The 22,452-nt window shown below is 40.8% G+C and overlaps 1 protein-coding gene across 1 annotated transcript; it reads left to right on the top strand.

Annotated features, from left to right (window-relative positions):
• The first annotated feature begins 19,796 nt into the window (after positions 1 to 19,796).
• LOC114165387 (uncharacterized) lies at positions 19,797 to 20,486 on the top strand. Its single transcript, XM_028050028.1, has one exon. It carries the CDS (start codon positions 19,797 to 19,799, stop codon positions 20,484 to 20,486), a length of 690 nt encoding a protein of 229 aa, XP_027905829.1.
• The last annotated feature ends 1,966 nt before the right edge of the window (positions 20,487 to 22,452 follow it).

The following is a 22,452-nucleotide window of genomic DNA, read 5'->3' as shown; positions in this document are numbered from 1 at the left end:
CACACCAATAGCGTCAATGCTACTGGTTTTTGGCACTCCATAACAAGTTCTAACGAACCTAATCACCCACACAGAATCCAGAACACCAACAACATGTTGATACATATACCAAAACTCAACGCACATTCCACCAATCATAAGAATCAAGCACATATATTTTTAAACAAGGATTCATGCATTTATACCATGCCAATACTTGGTTTAATATGAACCATTCATGTTATAAGGAACTCAGGGACCTGGTGCCTAGCGGTATAGAACCAACGCTTGGTGGTTCCTGTTGCACGAAAATACGAAAAATAGCGTTTTCATGAAAAGAACACCAGCATGCATCGCTTGACGGAAGCTCTACATCGCTAGGCAGTTCTTAACAAAAACCCAGAAACTGGGTTGTTTTAACATGAGTCGCCTAGCAACTTTGAAGGCCCGCTAGGCGGTTTCTGGATAATTTCCAGAAACTTATCACAGTCTAAAAAATCACGCGCACAATACGTTCATGTTTATCATACAAATAATACAAATTCTACGGATTTTTAATAATAAAATAAGACATACAAATAATACCTCATTTAATTTAGTTCATTTTCCAAAAACGCGGAAAATTTAAAACATTTATTTCATCATAAAATACCTCAAATCCATAATTTTTTAAAAACTCAGAATACAAAAGATAAGTCTAATAATCCAAATGATTACAAAATTCTTAAAATTCAGAAAATCATAAAACTCCGATGAATAATTTCCCAAGCTAGCCCACGCTCCAGCTCTATGCCTCACCAGATCCAACTGCAACATCATTTGCTCACGTGTAACGCAATACACGATCATCGCCAAACACAAGCAGATAAAGTGAGCTAACAATATAAAAACATATATAATTCAAATATATTAACACAATTACATCAAAGGAACATTATCCTTTGATTCTAAATCACACGACCACCACCATGTCATCCATGATCTACGTCTCTAGATGAACACCTCAAGATGTCTTGTTGCCTCACCTATAAGCCACAACTTATAGAACACGTGCGGGAAACCAGCTATAACTCAAGGAATTCCACGTGCTTAAACCCTATCCTGAGCCACAACTCAAGGGATACATTCTGAGCCACAACTCAAGGAACACCAGCAAGCCGACCTTCGAGGTATCCCCAAAGCTTTGTAGATCACGCACATCTTCAGCAATCAAAACATAGTTTCTGCCTATGCAATATTGTCTGGTGCTTCGTAGATCTGGCTTCCAGACTGCTTGGCGGGGGACATGTGCCACTAGGGACCAAGCGCCTCTATTGCCACTATTTCGGCAGGTATCGCTTGGCGGGTCACCCCTTACTGCCAAGTGTCACACAAGATTACTTGTTTAAATCCTATAGTACTTTTCCCAATTTCTAACCCTTTCCCTATCAACTTAGCTCTCTAAGTTAAGTAATCCAATCATGCACTAAAACCCATAATTCACCTTCACCCCGCCACTACCTAGTTGTGAACTATAACCAAATCCAAGATGTAACGTCCCTACTGGAAATTACTTAATCAAAATAAATATTTAATAATTAAAAATCAAACTTCAAAATCTTATTAATCCTAAATGCGGGAAAATTTGAAACATTATTCAACGTGCCATAATTTAAACAAACTAAAGTAATAATGTTATTACAAGTTCCAAAATCTGACAAAATAGTAGAAACATAATAAAATCCCTAGGTCAAAGTCCCCCAATCTAGCCCTCTCTCCGTCTCTATGCATCAACAACATCACCTGGAATATCATCTGCTCTCATGTGATATGTCACACGATCATCACCAAACACAAACAGAAAGGGTGAGCTCATAAATAATTAACACATAAGTTAATAATATTAAAATACACCCAACTATTTTATTCTAATTAGTTCTTGGCCAAGACCTTAACACCCCAAGGCTTTTCAACCTTCAATGCATACAATTATTGACCATGGACTCAGGATTTATGATACTCATACGAACTTGCCTGCTCGTGGTCCTACCTCTACGAACCTCCTCGCTCGTAGTCCTACTCTACGGACCTCCCCTCTCGTAGTCCAACACATGTGATCCATCAGCTATGAATCTCCCCGCTCGCAGCATCTCTCAAGTGTGAGCACGGAACATACGAACCTCCCCGCTTGTATCCCCACACGAGAGTAATAGGATATGAACCTCCTCGCTCATATCATCATGTGTTCACTACCATCCATGAACCTACCTGCTCATGGCACAACATCTCCTGATCCAAGTCTCGCATTACTGCATACAAGCAACACATGCAAGCCAATGCCTACAACACTATCGCCTGGCACAACCTAAGCGTTGCTAGGTGAAATTCCTGTGCAGACCGCCTAGCAGAACACCATTATCGCCAGGTGCCAAACCTCTCCCAAACCCACTATTTCAGGGTCTATCGCCTGGGTCACACCTTACGGCCAGGCCCACACGTTGCAGGGACACCCCTACTAGTCCTATCGCCTGGCGGCCTTTCTTGCGCTGCTACGCGCTACACCAGAAATTGGGATTTCATTATTGCTTTAGCACCCTAACACATTCCCTTTACCCTTTATCTTATGCAATACGCACCTCCAATTCACGGTACCTGATTCTTAATATCATACTAACATCTAGGATTCAGTCTCGATTACACACCCATTTTATTCCTCCAATGAAACTTAACTCTAAACTGAAATTGGGAAAACAACCACCACAATAGGCTACCTAAGACTCATAACAAAACCAATTTCTTACCTCAATCTTTGTAACCAAATTCAGCTTATCACCAAATCTTATAATTAACAAATTGTAATAGATCTTTTCATCATTCAATCATTGTACATAAATTCACCCAACTCCTTAAACATAGGAACCCACATTTCCACTTTAGTTATCCGCCTTTTATCCATTTCCTTATTTTAGATTATTATACCATTACCAAGTATTCACTACAAATCCCTACATTTATTTACCATAATCACTCCATCGCATTCCCTGTGTTGCCTAGTCCATCACTAACCCTTATTCAATTGTCTTTATCTCCTTGTCATGCATAATACTCTTTCAACTCATTCACTGGTATCTTTCTCTCTTAGTTATCCAATCAGTTTCAGAACCACTCATGTTCACCACTATCGCCTAGCGGCCAATAAGATGCCACCAGGCGACATATTAGTTCCTGGGAAAAAACGCAGGTTCTTTTATGCCTTTGGACACCATTTTGTTTACCCTTCACATCCAGTAATTCTTACACGAACCAATAATTCACAATCATTCCATTGCTAGCTACATAATCAACCAATGACATCACACTAATCCAACCAAATCATAATTGACTCATATTTCCCTAATTATAAATCATTCATCCACTTTAACATGAACTCTTCATGTTTATATTCCCAATTTAATTCACACGCATCATAGTGATAACAACAAGATGGCATCACGCATTCACATAGACTTAGCAATCAAACTGGAAAGTCATAGTATCACAAAAATCCAAGAAACACAACACAATAGAGACAATCATCGTGTGTCGCCTAGCAGGTCCACTTTTGACGCTAGGCGGTTCATAGCAGAACCCAGAAAATTAGGCAGAGAAGATGCGTCGCCTGGCGGCACACTTATGACCGCTAGGCGGTTTCTATGTAGAAACCTAGCAACTAAGAAAAATGACATAAAACATAAGGGAATTTCATGCATTCAATCATAGCAAAATACAATCTAGCAAACACGAATAAAAACATGCAAGAACAGTTCCCCTTACCTGGATTCCTTGCTCAAATTTTGAGTTTGGTGTGTGTCCTTAAACCAAAACTCTCCTAGCCTTTGCTTCCATTCCAACAATGGCTTCCACCCTCAACTCTCTCTACAAACCAGCACAAATTCTCTGAAAAATCTCTACCCAAGACCCACACAAAAATGCAATCCTTCTCTCTCCTCTAATTTCGTTCTCTCTCTAAGTTACTACCCCCTTAATCACCCTTTACTCCACCAAAACGAAATTAATTAAAAAAATGCTTAATGGATATTCAATGATCATTATTGGTTGTCTTTCCCAGCTCCCTTGGTTGTTCCTTCTTATAGCTACGGTTTCTCTGCCCTTTCATATTCATGACAAAAGAAGTTTTTGCAAAAAAAGGTTTAATTTGTTCTTAGCAAGGTTTGAACACACATAACCACCCAATTACAAAGTCAATGCACAACCAATCCAACCAATACATGTTTCGTGATAATTCCTATAATTTTAGGATTACATTATCACTGCTCATGTTCAAACATAACATTAAAATAATACACTTATTAAATAACATACAATTGTCATACATAGGACTTGAACCCAAGTCCTTTCAACACAACCAAGTACTCTCAACCATTTGAGCTAGTACTTTTCCACATCATAACAATCCACATTAAGTGCCATAAAGGCTCATACTACCCACATTTATTAAATAATTATTTATTTAATAATTTAAATTTCACAGGTCTTATACAAGATACCACAAGAAGTTTAATTAAATATTGTCCAAGCTAATTACAACCATTATTTTGTTACTTATTAATATCATGTCATATACTATGACCCCTGCCCCATATCCTTTAATCACACTTAAACTCAAGCAAAATCTCAGAATGACTAATACCACATTAGGTTGTGCAACATTTATTTTAAGTCCCAATTCAACTATCCTCCTTTATACCTTCCTTGCATCCCTTTGTCTCCAAACCCAATCAACCTAAGTTTAATTCCAAGACCTTAATTCATGCATTAGTTAGTTTTATTATTATCTATTTGAAGGTATCACTAAATCCATTCTTCGTGTTCTATCTTGGACTGTAACAGAACCCAACTCCTCCACTGCACCTCACAGACATGCAATGCAACTTCCACGGCCCTGGCACCTGGCGGCAAACCCCGTGCTGCCAGGCAGTGCATACCATCCTGCAAAATTCAAGAATTTCCCAGCACCTGTGAAGCCCCAACATTTCTCAGTTTTCCCTTTTTTGCAGATTATATCAATTCCCATGCGATTTTACTTATAGTTATAGGAGTTCACAACCTAAACACAACGCTCACTGCCAAGCGGTTCCTCCCAGGAACCCAAAAAACACACAAGAACAATATGAGTCGCCTAACGACTTTGAAGGCTCGTTAGGCGATTTTTGGAAAATTTCAAAAAACTACGAATTCAAGCAGAATCAGACAAGGCTCAATCATATAGTTATACATACATCATGCAAAAAGACTATTACAAATTAAATTTACGGAGTAATAAAAAATTTGAAGCCCCCCTTGTTGCCCTCTATTAAACTTAGCTTAATGGTCATTCAATGGCTATTTCATGATCAATTATATTATTAAAAATGCACGATCAAAATAACACAAAATTTGACATACATAGGACTTGAACCCAAGTCCTCTCTACACATCCAAGTAATCTCAACCATTTGAGCTAGTACCATTCCACATTGCAAAAATTAACATTTAATGTCATAAAGGCTCTCACTACCAACATTTATTAATTAATTATTTATTTATTTAATTAATTAATTTTTGCAGATCGTACAAAATTTAACAGGTTGATTTTCAAATCAATTAGTTGATTTCACTTAATTTAAGTGAAATCAGTTAACTAAAAAATAAATCAATTGATTGAATAAGTCATAGTGAAGACTACTACAACTAACCTTTTAATTTGTTAAAAATCCATTCAACAGATTAAAAGACACCATTTAACCTGTTGAAAATTTTTTCAACAGATTAAAAGACACAACAAAGACCATATACATCAAATCAATGGTAAATAGTCTACAATATGAATTACTATCTTCAAGCTTGTTTTCCCCATGATTGATCCAAATAGAAGCTTGATCAACACGAATAACATCAAATCTCCATATCTCCATTAATGTAAGCTTGGTTCCAAGGCAATGGCTTCAAGTACCTTCAACAAAGTTTCATCAAATCTTAAAATACCAAATCATCCAAGCTACTTATGTCAACATTCTCCCCATGTTTTGATGAAGCCAACCTCTAACCTCCATTGCAAGTTGCTTCAATTTGGTTGGATACCATTGAGTTGGTAAAGTGTTTCCAAAAGCAGTACATATAGGATATCAAGCACACACAAATGCGAATGCTCCCTTATCAATAATATGGGTTCAATTCCATTTAAGTTCCAATTTGATCAATTTCAATTTTTCTCCCCCTTTGGATTCATAAAATAGGAGTAATGCATTAAGAAAACAAATAGAGGATAACATTTCATTGATAATAGAACATGATACAACCAATAGGAAACTGAAATAGAGAATAAAAACAGATAACTGATACATTCAACCGACTGAAATTAAAATCAACCAACTAAAACTGACAAAAACAAAATTGAAATATCACAAATAAATTTTTTCCTACTCTAGATTGAGACCAAATTTAAATTTTATATAAATGTTATATTGATATTTTTCAAAATTCACATTTTTATTAAATATTCTTTTTAGGGTTAGAGAAGGTTTAAAAATGGAACGAAAATTTTAAAATAACACCACTAGTTTCAAAATTTAAGAGGTTAAAAATCTCATGAAGTATTAAAAATCACATAAACATTATACTAATAAGTTATATTATTTATATTATGTGTAGGGTTTAAAAATTAAACTTGGTTTCAATTTGGAGAAAAACAAAATTATTCAATTTAAGAAAAAAAAAGGGACCAATTAAAAGAATAATGAATATCAAGACCAAATTGAATAGAGAAAATTGACCATGACATGTAATATGATATTGATTTGACACGCAGATATTTTTTAAGATAAAAAAATTAAGTTTATTTTAAAAACTTAAAATTGAAAAAAATTGAATGAATATTAAGTCTAAATCATAATTTTAGCATGTATTAAAACACACAAAAAAAGCATAAAAAAATTAATCAATTAGCCCCAATTGTGCTATCATCTTCGGTCAAACCAAAGATCATAACAATAGCACATTTTTTTATAAGATCAAAAGTCACATGGTTGCAATTGAATTCCTAAATAAGGCTTATTAATTTAACCGGAGAATACACATTCCTTTAACAATTTTTTTTTTTGTTTATGTATTTTTCTCATATTTTATTATTTCTTCCCCCTTTCTACGTTTAGTCATTTTAAATATATATACCTACTGAATCATAATAAAAAATAATAGTTTATATATATATATATATATATATATATATATATATATGCCGTGAAATAAAAAAAAAAAGTTAACTCTTTTTTCTTTATATTAGATTCAAATTGTGATTGCCGATGACTTCTTTCAAATATTATGTCACTTCTGGCTATGGTCTCGGCCTTATGAATATATCCTTCCATTACTTAAACTATTACGTGGTTTCTTGGTCTGACCTTGACTTTATGGAGACATCCTTCATTACTTGAACCATTATGTGGATTCTTACTATGATCTCGGCTTTATGGAGACATCTTTCTATTACTTGAACCATTACGTAGCTTCTTACTGTGACCCCGACTCTATCGAGACATCTTTCCATTACTTAAATTATTATGTAGCTTCTTACTGTGACCTCAGATTTATGGAGAGATCCTTCCATTACTTAAACCATTTCGTGACTTTTTATTGTGACCTCGACTTACTGTAGACATACCTTATAAATTAGGCTATTGTGTGACATCTTGTTATGTCCTCGGGAGACATCCTTTATAAATTAGGGTGTTGCGTGACATCTTGTTATGTCCTCGGGAGACATCCTTTATAAATTAGACTAACACTTGACATCTTGTTATGACCTCGGCTTATTGGGGATTGTCTATGATACCTCGACCTATTGGAGACCTGTTTTCTGACTAGAATTGTCGTCCGATTCCTTGGTCTATTGAATACCTCGATTTATTGGAGATCTTCTCCATCCGAGAGGGCACACATATAAATACCTTGTAGAAAGTCTGATGAACATGTGATTTTTATAATTTTATATTCTTGGATTTATCTTTAAGGTGTCATGAAGTTTTAATCAATTTATTTTCACACTTCCATGTACTCAACTTAGCTGCAAATGTACTAATAGATCTCAAAATATCTAATGAACATTTATGCAACTAAAAGACTATTTTTAATATATTTTTGTATCTCATGCTCAATAAACTCAATTATAAAAAATCCTAATTAAATCAACCTTTTAATAACAAAATTCAATTAAAATCTATAATTAAATATTAAATTAGGGTATAAATATGACATCATCAACTACTTAGAAGTTAATTAAGGTAACTAATCATATACATCAAGTCCACCCAGATAAGGAATCATAATCGTGGTATAAGTAGCACAATACTCGAGGTATATTAACCCTCATTTTGGACATGAGAGGACAATAACGACCTTTGGAAATCTTTGCATAGTATAATTGATTTTACACACGAGAACAATATATATGATGTATGCAACTTGTAAATAGAACTTTCTCTTGTTGGGGTGTTAGAATAATTTACATTGTTACAATAACCATAAACAAATGTCCTTTTTTGTACACTATTAAATTATTTAAAAAATATATAATTAGCGCCAACTTAAGATATGTTAAACAAAATGCAAGTTATAAAACAAATATTAAAATGTTATTTAATGTCGATCAAACTAACACTATAACAGAATAAATAATTAGTTCCACCACTTAGCATTAACTAAACAAATATTATGTTAAATATAAAAGTTAGAGTGACTTAGTAATAACTAATTGCCTTATATATGTTATAAACTTCGACCTAAAAAAAAGAGATAACATTTTAATTTTGTTGTTGATTTTTCTCAAATTAGTTTATATATTGAAAAAAAAATATTATATCAATAGTATTAGAAACGTGTTTAAGGAAGATTAATCTATTAAATATTTTAATACCCCTAATCATGACCAAAAGGAGAATTTAAAATAATAAGAGTGGCGTAAATGAAAGAGATATTTGGTTTTAAATCCCTGCATGTGTTTCAGTTTTGTATTAATGAGGATAGAATTCAACTTGCTGGTAGGTGGGGTAGTGGACAATACTGAATAGATGGCTTTCACATTGCCATTTCGAAAGCTTCAAATGATGGATCAGTTGTCAAACCTAGCAACAACATTGCTGTCTATATAAACCTCGTAAATGTCAAATAAAATCTAAGCAAGGAATTCCCATGGCCAACAATGGAGGAAACAGGACTAGCACGGGTGTCCCGGTCGTTCCTAATATCCCTCGCAGACCTCCTAGTTGGGCAAACTTTGGTTTCGAAACCATTGTGAATGACGAAATAGCATCTAGAAGCGTAGAACCCAGACCGAGCGACATTGGTTCCAAAACCATTGTTGATGAGAAATTGGGCTCTAAAGACCGTAGCAGACAATCCAGTTGGGAAGACTTTAGTTTCGAAACCATTGTAAATGGCAAAATAGCATCTCGACGTGCAGAACCCATACCGAGCGACTTGGGTTCCGAAACCATTATTGATGAAAAACTAGCATCTAAAGAACCTCGTTGATGAAAAACTCAAAACCTCTTTTACAAAGACCAGTGAACATTTCATCTTCAGTGGACTTTTTAATATTTATTGATTATAAGTTACAAAAGTTATCTGTTACAGTATGATTCTCCTTTGTAATTTCTAATATATATTACGATTCTCCTTTGTAATTTCCAATAAATTTCAACCGTATTCTTATAAGAACAAGGAATATGCTGTATTATCTTGATTTTTCAATGCAATGTTAAGGTATAATAATAATAATAATAATAATAATAATATTATTATTATTATTATTATTATTATTATTATTTTTTGTCTGTAACGTCCAATTTAATTTAATACGTAAAATTAAAGAAAACGTCACGTGATAAAAGCATAACAACGCAGTCCTGGGGTCCTTAACATTACCCCTACGAAACTAGGCACACCACGATGCCGATAAAGGAAAGCTGAATACGAATACAACGTAGAATGTAGCGTAGAAATACGGAAAGAGATACATGGGCCATAGCCCTAAATAAAACACAAGAAAACTCCAGCCCAGATGGCTAAGCTGCGGAATCCCCATTCGCTTGTTGACCATGAGAACCACGCCCAACTGCTCCCATCAACCAAGTTGATGATCATCGCAAGGAAAAACGGCCACATACAACACAAACATGTAACGAAACGGGTAAGCTAGAGCCAATCAACATATTCAGCATGCAATCAAATATATTCTCATCATTCCATTCACATAGCAACCAAACATGTTATGACTCTTCATTCAATACACTACGACTCGACTCGACTCATCCGGATACGTATAACTCGGTCGGATTCAGCGGATGCTTGCACTTGTGTGGGTACCTCTGCTCGAACCTGAGCTGCTCGATCCTTGAGCTTTGTAATACATGTGTTATGATGAATCAAAATCTCTCCCACCACAAGGTTAGCCCTTAATGAGTTTCAGGCCTCCTGCTACTCCCACCACAAGAGTCAGTCCGCTCTAAGTGAGACTAACTGGCTCCTCGGAGCGTCAGGATGCAACCTTACCTTGAATCCTTACCTAGTTATACAGATGGGGCACCACCATGAACACCCACTAGCAGGGGCCATGGAATTACGTCCCGACCACTGAAGCGTGACCCCGGAGGTCTCACCTAGAGACCCCAAGGAATTACACGCTGACACGGACCAACATTCATAAATCAGCAATAAGAGAGTATTTAATTATATCTTCTTCAATTCCATATCAACCCTTGAAGTTTAATCCTCATCTCAATTACATCTCAAATCCATACCTCTGATCATCACCACCCCTATGAGTCTGGGGTCTCATCTTATATTAATCACGTATCCCTTTAGTTCCAACGCATTCATTCATTTCACATGTTAAGTCTCATACCAACCCACTCATTCACAATTCATGAATCATGCCAAAAATATATTTCATACTCCATTATATACATGTCCATCATCACACAATCATACCCAATCAAAACAGATCACTCGGGAAACATCAAACGTCCAAATTATAGCACAGTCTCGCCCAGCATCTCGCCCAGGCTAAGGGGTCTCGCTTAGGCGAGACGTGCTCGCTCAGGCGAGCCTCCCCCTCGCCTAGGCGAGAGCACAAAGGCAGGTGCAGGGGCAACGCGGGATCTCGCTTAAGCGAGATCCCTCTCGCCTGGGCGAGTTGTCTGCTCGCTCAAAAGTTGAGCGAGTCGCCTGGGCGACTTTTCGTGCAGGGGCCTCCCTGTTTCATCTCGCCTAGGCGAGATTGACTCGCTTGGGCGAGATTAACAGGTTTCGCCACTGTTCTTCACTGTACAGCCATGCTTTCCGATCAAACAACACATGCAAGGTACTTATACACATCCAAACGACAGATCCAACTGTACAATCAACAAATAACTCATAAACAGTTCCAGAAGAGACTCGAAACTAGAACCCTAGCTTCCCGTACCTGGAAAAGAGCCAACGGAACTTCGACGCGGGACCTTGGAGCACAGTAGTTCGAGTAATGGACCTAAGAAGTGGCGGAACAACGGTGGACACGATTATTTTCGGATTTAAACGGTGGAAAACGAATGTCAAGCTTTAGGAGGTAAGTACGAGAGGTTTAGAGTTACTTACGTGACAGTCGAACGGAACCCTAGCAGAAAGGGGTGACGGCTGCAGCTCCAAGCAGGGACAAGGTGCCTCTGAAAGTGTAGGGTACCCTAGGTTTAGGGCAGACCTAGGGCTTATATACACTGGGCCAACCCTCAGGCCCATTTAGGGGCAGCCCACTAACCTTTAGGGCTGAAAAAAAGAAAAATGGTTCTTACATTCTCCCCAACAAGAAAATTTTCGACCTCGAAAATAAAGACTCACCAGGCAAACAAATGTGGGTGTGATTTTCTCATGTCCTCCTCTAACTCCCAAGTCGAGTCACCTGTCCTCCGATCCCAGATGACTTTGACAAGACTGACGGTCTTTCCACGATGTTCCTCAACCTTGCTATCCTCAAGAGCGATGGGTGGCACTTCCACTGTGAGGTCTTCCCTGATCTGTATATCCTCAGCTTCCAACACGTGAGCCGGATCGAATACATACTTCCTCAGTTGTGACACATGAAACACTGGATGAAGGTTCGCCAACTGCGGGGGTAAAGTTATCTTATAAGCCACTGGTCCAATCCTCCTCGTGATCTGATACGGGCCAAGGAACTTGGGTGAAAGCTTCCTTGAGCGGAGAGCCCTTCCCACGCCCGTGGTTCGGGTCACCCTCAAGAACACATGATCTCCTGCTGCAAACTCTAAAGGCCTCCTCCTGCGATCCGCATAAGCCTTCTGCCTACTCTACGAAGCCAACATCCTATCTCTCACCATCCTCACCTTCTCGGTGGTCTGTGCTAACAACTCCGGTCCAACCAACATTGCCTCTCCATCCTGATACCAACAGAGAGGAGTCCTACACCTCCTGCCATAAAGAGCCTCGTATGGCGCCATGCCAATGCTCGCATGAAAACTGTTGTTGTAGGTGAACTCTATCAAAGGTAATACCTCGTCCCAAGCACCCAGATGGTCCAATATGCAAGTCCTCAACAAATCCTCTAGTGACTGGATCGTCCTCTCAGACTGGCCATCGGTCTAAGGGTGATAAGCTGAGCTCATAGTCAACTTGGTTCCCAAAGCCCCCTGCAAGGTTTGCTAAAACCGGGATGTAAACCGTGGGTCTCTATCGGAGACTATGCCCGAAGGTACTCCATGCAATCTAACAATCTCTTTGACGTACAGCTGGGCCAACTTGGCCATAGACATTCTCAAGTTCATCGCCAAAAAGTGTGCACTCTTGGTCAGCCGATCCACTATCACCCAGATGGTGTCATGTCCCCTGAAAGTCCGTGGAAGATGAGTTACAAAGTCCATGGAGATGCTGTCCCATTTCCACACCGGTACCTCCAACGAATGTAGAACGCCGCCGGGTCTCTGATGCTCCACCTTCGCCTTCTGACACGTCAGACAAGCGGATACAAACTGAGCCACATCCTTCTTCATCCCCTGCCACCAGAAAGTTTCCTTGAGGTCCTGGTACATCTTAGTCATGCCAGGATGCAAGCTAAGACGACTCTTGTGTCCTTCCTCAAGGATCAACTTTCTCAACTCAGCGTCATCAGGTATGCATACTCTGCCTCGAAACCTCAGTATGCCATCATCACTCACAGCAAAGTCTCTAGCCTCATCTGATCCAAGCTGTTCTCTAACTCTGTTCAGACTAGCATCCAACAACTGTCTCTCTCTGATCGAGCCCAAGAAGTCACTAGATATAGTAAGGGTACTACACCTAATGGACCCGGACCCCAACTCCACCTGTATCCTCATATCTCTGAACTTCTCTAGTAGCTCTGCCTCTTTTATCATGAGATGTGCTGTGTGTACCGTCTTCCTACTCAAAGCATCTGCCACTACATTTGCCTTTCCCGGATGATATAGAAGCTCGAATTCATAGTCCTTCAGGAATTCCATCCATCTCCTCTGCCTCATATTTAGCTCCTTCTGATCAAACAAGTACTTTAAACTTTTGTGGTCGCTGAACACCCGAAACTGAGCACCATACAGATAGTGCCTCCAGATCTTCAAGGCAAAAACTATCGCTGCCAACTCAAGGTCATGAGTGGGGTAATTACGCTCATGCACCTTAAGCTGTCGTGAAGCATACGCCACTGCCTTCTTTTCTTGCATCAAAACACATCCAAGTCCAAGGCGGGAGGCGTCACAGTAGACCTCAAACGGCTTTCCGACATCCGGAATCACAAGTATCGGTGCACTGGTCAGTCTCTTCTTTAGTTCCTGGAAACTCTCCTCACACTTATCCGTCCAGGTGAAGGGTTGGTCTTTCCGGGTAAGCAAAGTCAAAGGTGCCGCAATCTTGGAGAATCCCTCTATGAACCTCCTGTAGTATCCTGCTAACCCCACAAAGCTCCTGATCTCTGTGGCCGATTTAGGACTTTCCCACTTTACCACTGCCTCGACCTTCGTTGGATCCACTGCAATCCCCTGTGCTGATATCACATGCCCCAAAAACTGAACTTCGTCCAACCAGAACTCACACTTGGACAACTTGGCATACAACTGCTTCTCTCCCAAAACACCAAGCACCAACCTCAGGTGTTCTGCATGTTCATCCTGAGTCCTGGAATAGATAAGGATGTCGTCTATGAAGACCACGACAAACTTATCTAGGAAAGGTCGGAAGATCCTGTTCATGTAGTCCATGAACACTGTCGGAGCGTTGGTCACGCCGAACGGCATAACCACATACTCATAGTGGCCATACCTCGACCTGAAGGCTGTCTTCTGTACATCATCGGCCTTTACCAAAATCTGATGATAACCCGATCGCAGATCTATCTTCGAGAACACCGATGACCCATGCAACTGATCCATCAAGTCGTCAATCCGCGGGAGCGGATACTTGTTCTTGATGGTCATCTTGTTCAGCTGCCTGTAGTCCACACACAGACGCGAACTTCCGTCCTTCTTCTTCACCAACAACACTGGTGCTCCCCAAGGTGAAGTGCTGGGTCGGATGAACTGTTTCTCCATCAGATCCTCTATCTGTTTCTTGAGCTCTACCAACTCTACCGGAGCCATACGATACGGGGCCATCGAGACCGGGCCTGTTCCTGGGACTAGATCAATAGAGAACTCCACCTCTCTACTGGGAGGCAACCCTGGTACCTCCTCTGGAAACACATCCACAAAGTCCTGGACGACTGGTATCACAGACGTCGTCTCTCCCCTCTCCACCTCCATATGCGTGAAGATCATGTAGCACTGCGCACCGTCCTTTAGCTCCCTCATAACATCCTGGGAGGATACCAACTCATGCTCCTCCGAGTCGGGAAACAACAACTTCTTCTCCCGACAATCTACCAGAATGCGATTGGCAGAGAGCCAATCCATCCCCAAGATTACCTCCAACTCCTGTAGAGGTAGGCAGATTAAGTTCACCTTGTACCTGCGCCCCTCTACCTCCACTGGAAGCCTAGCACACAAGGACGACGTCCTGACCAAACCCGACGCCGGAGTAGACACCGCAAGCTCACACTGCAGCTCACGCACCGGCAGACCCAACCGTTCCACACATGCATTTGAAACAAAAGAGTGTGTCGCTCCAGAATCATATAACACACAACAAGAAGAACCAGCTATCATGCAACTACCCATAATCAAGTTACCTGAGCCTGATGCCTCCGCCCCTGACATGGCGTACACTCTGCCCGTAGCCTGAGGCCTGTTGCCTCTGTCCCTCCCTTGATGCTGATGGGGTGTCTGAACTGGAGGGCGTGTCGCTGCCCTAGCAAGGTTGGGACAATCTCTCCCAAAGTGGCCTTCCTTGCCACAGTTGTTGCATCGACGGTAACCCTCCCTACGTGGACACGCATACCTCGGGTGGGGTCCTCCACACGAGTAACACCGAACTCGACCCTGCTGCGGAGGAAAGCTCCTAGACTCCTAAGGCTGATGGTGTGGTCTATCATACGGTCTCCTCCGCTCCTCATGTCTGGGCCTGGACCCAGATGGTCCACCAATCCTCTGGGGCGGTTGTGACTGCGGTGGGCGCTGGCCTTCCACCTCGCGCTTCATCTTCTCCATTACCCTGGCCTTCTCTACCAGAGCAGCAAAATCCTTGATGGACAAGGGTGCCACCATCAAGCGGATGTCTCCTCTGAGGCCGTTCTCAAACTTACGGCATCTCCACTCCTCGTCAAGCGGCAGTGTGTAGAAACGGCTGAGGTGTTTAAACCTCTCAGCATACTCTGCTACTGTCTTCCCTCCCTGGGTCAACTGGAGGAATTCCACCTCCTTGGCGTACCGGATGCTGTCAGGAAAGAACTCGGATAGGAATCTCTCCCTGAAAGTCTCCCACGTCACTGGCTCATCCCTCTCCTCTAGGATGGATCTGGTGCTGCTCCATCAATGCTCTGCCTCTCCCGTGAGCATATAAATCGAGAACGCCAACCTGTCCTCCGCAGGGCACATCTTGGCGTCGTAGATGCGCTCCAGGTCCTTCAGCCATTGGTCTGCGGCGTCAGGACTGGCCTTCCCATCAAACTTCGCCGGGTGGTGTTTCAAAAAGTCCTCCGAGCTCCACTCCCTGACCGCAGGTCGTGGCTCAGGACCAACCACAGGTGTCGTCGTCCTGCTCTCCTCCATCTGGCGGAGGGCCTCCATATGCTGCCTATGAGCATCCTCAGCAGCTACCCTTGCAGCCTCCATCTGCTGCATCACTGCCTGCTGCTGCTCAAGCGACGCCGCCTGTCGCTGCATAGATGCCTCGTGGTGCTGCATCATCGCAGCACTCTGCTGCGTCATAGCTGCTACCATCGCCTCTAAAGTTCTGGCGATATCTGGTGTGTCCCCCTGGGATGACTGAGAAGCTCGGCGAGGAGGTGCCATAATCCACTGGCACACAGAAAATCACTTGGTTAGGTTCGATAAAGGCAAGAATTTAACTAAGAACACTCAGAAGACACAGAGAAAGCTAAGCGGACATCCAAGTCCACAGACCTAAGGAATGACCGCTCTGATACCATAAATGTAACGTCCCATTTAATTTAATACGTAAAATGAAAGGAAACGTCACGTGATAAAAGCATAACAACGCAGTCCTGGGGTCCTTAACATTACCCCTACGAAACTAGGCACACCACGATGCCGATAAAGGAAAGCTGAATACGAATACAACGTAGAATGTAGCGTAGAAATACGGAAAGAGATACATGGGCCATAGCCCTAAATAAAACACAAGAAAACTCCAGCCCAGATGGCTAAGCTGCGGAATCCCCATTCGCTTGTTGACCATGAGAACCACGCCCAACTGCTCCCATCAACCAAGTTGATGATCATCGCAAGGAAAAACGGCCACATACAACACAAACATGTAACGAAACGGGTAAGCTAGAGCCAATCAACATATTCAGCATGCAATCAAATATATTCTCATCATTCCATTCACATAGCAACCAAACATGTTATGACTCTTCATTCAATACACTACGACTCGACTCGACTCATCCGGATACGTATAACTCGGTCGGATTCAGCGGATGCTTGCACTTGTGTGGGTACCTCTGCTCGAACCTGAGCTGCTCGATCCCTGAGCTTTGTAATACATGTGTTATGATGAATCAAAATCTCTCCCACCACAAGGTTAGCCCTTAATGAGTTTCAGGCCTCCTGCTACTCCCACCACAAGAGTCAGTCCGCTCTAAGTGAGACTAACTGGCTCCTCGGAGCGTCAGGATGCAACCTTACCTTGAATCCTTACCTAGTTATACAGATGGGGCACCACCATGAACACCCACTAGCAGGGGCCATGGAATTACGTCCCGACCACTAAAGCGCGACCCCGGAGGTCTCACCTAGAGACCCCAAGGAATTACACGCTGACACGGACCAACATTCATAAATCAGCAACAAGAGAGTATTTAATTATATCTTCTTCAATTCCATATCAACCCTTGAAGTTTAATCCTCATCTCAATTACATCTCAAATCCATACCTCTGATCATCACCACCCCTATGAGTCTGGATCTCATCTTATATTAATCACGTATCCCTTTAGTTCCAACGCATTCATTCATTTCACATGTTAAGTCTCATACCAACCCACTCATTCACAATTCATGAATCATGCCAAAAATATATTTCATACTCCATTATATACATGTCCATCATCACACAATCATACCCAATCAAAACAGATCACTCAGGAAACATCAAACGTCCAAATTATAGCACAGTCTCGCCCAGCATCTCGCCCAGGCTGAGGGGTCTCGCTTAGGCGAGACGTGCTCGCTCAGGCGAGCCTCCCCCTCGCCTAGGCGAGAGCACAAAGGCAGGTGCAGGGGCAACGCGGGATCTCGCTTAAGCGAGATCCCTCTCGCCTGGGTGAGTTGTCTGCTCGCTCAAAAGTTGAGCCAGTCGCCTGGGCGACTTTTCGTGCAGGGGCCTCCCTGTTTCATCTCGCCTAGGCGAGATTGACTCGCTTGGGCGAGATTAATAGGTTTCGCCACTGTTCTTCACTGTACAGCCATGCTTTCCGATAACAACACATGCAAGGTACTTATACACATCCAAACGACAGATCCAACTGTACAATCAACAAATAACTCATAAACAGTTCCAGAAGAGACTCGAAACTAGAACCCTAGCTTCCCGTACCTGGAAAAGAGCCAACGGAACTTCGACGCGGGACCTTGGAGCACAGTAGTTCGAGTAATGGACCTAAGAAGTGGCGGAACAGCGGTGGACACGATTATTTTCGGATTTAAACGGTGGAAAACGAATGTCAAGCTTTAGGAGGTAAGTACGAGAGGTTTAGAGTTACTTACGTGACAGTCGAACGGAACCCTAGCGGAAAGGGGTGACGGCTGCAGCTCCAAGCAGGGACAAGGTGCCTCTGAAAGTGTAGGGTACCCTAGGTTTAGGGCAGACCTAGGGCTTATATACACTGGGCCAACCATCAGGCCCACTTAGGGGCAGCCCACTAACCTTTAGGGCTGAAAAAAAGAAAAAGGGTTCTTACATGGTCCATGGCAATTCGCCCCTATTAGGGATGCTACGAGGGTTGTTAGTCAGGTAATAAAATCATCCTTGAAGATTAAATATGGTTTGTATTTGTTGTTAATTTCTTTTTCTTTTTTTCGATAAGTTCATGTTAGTCACACAGGACTACAAAACCACTCATCACATGTAAATTTTTTATAAAAACATATTAGCAAGAAATTCGTGCATTTTTTTTTAATTTGTTTTGCATAAAATTCATTTGATTTTTGATACAAAATATAAGTGCAAAAAAAATTAAAACTTTTGTAGCGAAATATATTTTGCATTAAATACCTGAAAAATTTCTTATAATAAATTATTTGCAAGAATATAATTTAAAATTACCTACAAATTTATTTACTATTTGTCTATTATATATTTTTTCTTAATATTATAACACCTCCTGGCCCACCCCAGCAATGTCAGTGTCAGGTCTGCAACCCAATACACCCCAACCCCTCGCCCCAAGTGTCCCCTCACTTCGCAAGGCAGGTTGTTGCCAGTCAGGGTCGAACCCCAGACCTGACCTTTAACACCCTGGCGAACCAGAAGAATCATGCTAATTTGGCACAAGATGAAGTATCTGACTCAGAAGCAGTGATGTGGATGGCTCAGATGTGTTCAGACCTGAAAGAAGAAGCTTCTTGGTACTTAGACTCAGGTTTTTCTACACACATTGACTGGTAGAAAAGATTGGTTCGTGAAAATGGAGTAAGCCACTCATGGCAAAATACATTTCGCTGACAACAACAGCTTGACTGCACAAGGAACTAGGAGAGTTGTGTTGCAAGATTATGAAGGCAGAGAAGTGGTTGTGGAGGATGTGTTTTATGTTCCAAGTTTGAAAAATAATCTGTTGAGTCTGTTATTGTAATTTGAAATAAAGAATTATCTAGAAGTCTCTTAGTTTCCCTAAGTAAGGTCTAGAAATTCTAGAATGTCCTAATTAATGAAGGATGTAGAAAATTCCATAGTGGAACATTAATTAGAGAAGCTCCTAGAAATGAGTCTAGATCTCTCAAATTAGCTCCTATAAATACCTCGTTGTACTTGGCATTTTCAATCAAGGAAATTTGAGTTATCTCTTCTAAATATCACCTTTTCCTCTAACAAAGTGGTATCAAGAGCTAGGTTTGATCTAGAGAGTTGAGAGAGAGAAAAAAAAGAGTGTTAAGAGAAAAGAAAGAGAGAGAGAAAGTTGAGAGATGGCAAGCAATGGGTATACTACCTTCCAATTTCCTCGTCTTACAAATGAGAATTATGAAAAATGGTGTCTTCGTATGAAAGCGTTATTAGGCTTTCAAGGTGCGTGGGATATTGTACAAAAAGGCTATGAAGAGCCTCAAGATGAAGAAAGCTTATCTCAAGAAGAGATGGAGAATTTGTTGAAGACAAGGAAGAAGGATCAACAAGCCCTTACTCTCATCCATCAATGTTTGGATGACCATATGCTCGAGAAAGTTGCCTATGCTACTACGTCGAAGGAAGCTTGGGAGATCTTGGAAAAATCTCTCAAAGGCATCGACAAAGTGAAGAAGATAAGGCTTCAATCACTAAGGAGTGACTTTGAAGCTTTGAAGATGAAGGAATCCGAATCAATATCGGATTATTGCTCAAGAGTAAAGGCAATTGTCAATCAATTGAAGAGATATGGAGATAAAATAGAAGATGTTCGTGTGATGGAAAAGATCCTTCGTTCCTTGACTCCAAAGTTCGATTATGTGGTATGTGTGATTGAGGAATCTAAAGATCTTGACTCCATGAGTCTTGAAGAGTTGGAAGGTTCTCTACAAGCTCATGAAGAAAGAATGAAGAGGAGACAAGAAGAGCCATTGGAGCAAGCCCTTAAAGCTCAAGCTTCTTTGAAGAATAATGGAGGATTTAGGAGTCAATGAGGACGTGGACGAGGAAGAGGTCATGGTCGTGGAGAAAGAGAACATGTTCATGCATATGGAGGAAGAGGAAATGGTAACAATGCTTCAAACAATGAAGAAAGGAGTTTCTCATCATCAAGAGCCCGTGGAAGAGCAAGAGGAAGAGCTTGTGGCTATTCTCAAAACGAAAGAAGGTATGACAAATCTAAAGTTGAATGTTACAATTGTCATAAGCTTGGTCATTTCTCTTGGGAATGTCGTCTTAATGAAATGGAGGAAAAAGCTAATCTTATTAATGAAGAAGAAGAGTCAACCTTGTTGCTAACCCTAAAAGGTGAAGATAAAGATGTCAATTGTTCGTGGTACTTGGACAATGGTGCTAGCAACCACATGTGTGGCTACAAGGAGAAGTTTGTGGAGCTTAATGAGAATGTGAGTGGAAATGTGTCCTTTGGAGACTCGTCCAAAGTTCGAATTGAAGGAAAAGGTACAATCCTAATCTCTTCCAAAGATGGCAGTCATAAGGTGATCAATGATGTTTATTATGTGCCTAAATTAAAAAGCAATATTTTGAGTTTAGGCCAACTTCTTGAAAAAGGATATGAGATCATTATGAAAGATAAATGTTTATGGCTTAAAGATCAAAATGAAAATTTGATTGCTAAGGTGCTTATGTCAATAAATAGAATGTTTATCTTGAATCTAAAAACCATTGAAGCAAAGTGTTTGAAGGTAAGCGTGCAAGATAAAGCATGGTGTTGGCACATGAGGTTTGGACACCTAAACTTTGCAACTCTTAAAAGTTTGGGAGAAAAGGAGATGGTGAAAGGGATGCCTGCAACCAACAGTCCCAACCAATTGTGTGAAGCGTGTCTTCTTGGAAAGCATGCGAGGAAAAGCTTTCCGAAAGTAGCTGCTTCAAGAGCAACCAAGCCTCTTCAACTTGTACATGCCGATGTGTGTGGTCCAATCGATCCACCATCATTCAGTAAGAATAAATATTTCTTACTCTTCATTGATGATTTCAGTAGAAAAATGTGGGTGTATTTTTTCAGACAAAAGTCAGAAGTATTTTCTTCTTTCAAGAATTTCAAAGCTCTTGTTGAAAAAGAAAGTGGCTTTGAAATCAAAGCTTTGAGATCTGATCGTGGAGGAGAATTCACTTCAAGGGAGTCCAATGAATTTTGTGCAACTCATGGAATTCGTCGTCCATTGACTGTTCCTAGATCGCCACAGCAAAATGGAGTAGTCGAGAGGAAGAACAGAACCATTCTCAACATGGCTAGAAGCATGCTGAAAGCAAGAAATATGCCCAAGGAGTTTTGGGCTGAAGCTGTCTCTTGTGCGGTCTATTTATCTAACTGCTCCCCAACGTCCAATCTAAAAGATCAAACACCTCAAGAAGCATGGAGTGGAAGGAAGCCTAGTGTTAATCATCTGCATGTCTTTGGAAGTATAGCTTACACCCATGTACCGAAACAAGAAAGATCCAAGCTCGATGATCGAAGTGCCAAATATGTCTTTGTTGGCTATGATGCTCAATCTAAAGGCTACAAATTATACAATCCAAGCGATGGCAAAGTGGTAGTAAGTCGTGACGTTGAATTTGATGAAGAAGTTGTGTGGAATTGGGAGGCTCAAGAAAAGAAGACGTACGATTTTCTTCCATATCTTGAAGAAGAGGAAGAAGATCAAGAAACTGCAATTCAAGATGTCACTCCTCCTCATTCGCCCCCTCCATCTATTACATCTCATGCAGAAGAAGAAAGTACAAGCAAAAGGCCAAGGAAGACAAGAGACATACGTGACATCTATGAGAGGTATGATGAAGTCACGTGTAATCTTGAAGAACTATATTGCCTTCAAATAGATTGTGAGCCATTGAATTTTGAGGAAGTTGTGAAAGATAAAAGGTGGAGACATGCCATGGAAGAGGAAATCAAGTCAATTGAGAAAAATGACACTTGGGACTTAACAATATTCCCAA

Source organism: Vigna unguiculata, chromosome 10 (genome assembly GCF_037176805.1).
Source record: "Vigna unguiculata cultivar grain cowpea cultivar isolate G323 ecotype 2 chromosome 10, ASM3717680v1, whole genome shotgun sequence".
In the NCBI taxonomy this organism is placed as follows: Eukaryota; Viridiplantae; Streptophyta; class Magnoliopsida; order Fabales; family Fabaceae; genus Vigna; species Vigna unguiculata.
This window is presented reverse-complemented; position numbering and strand designations above follow the sequence as displayed.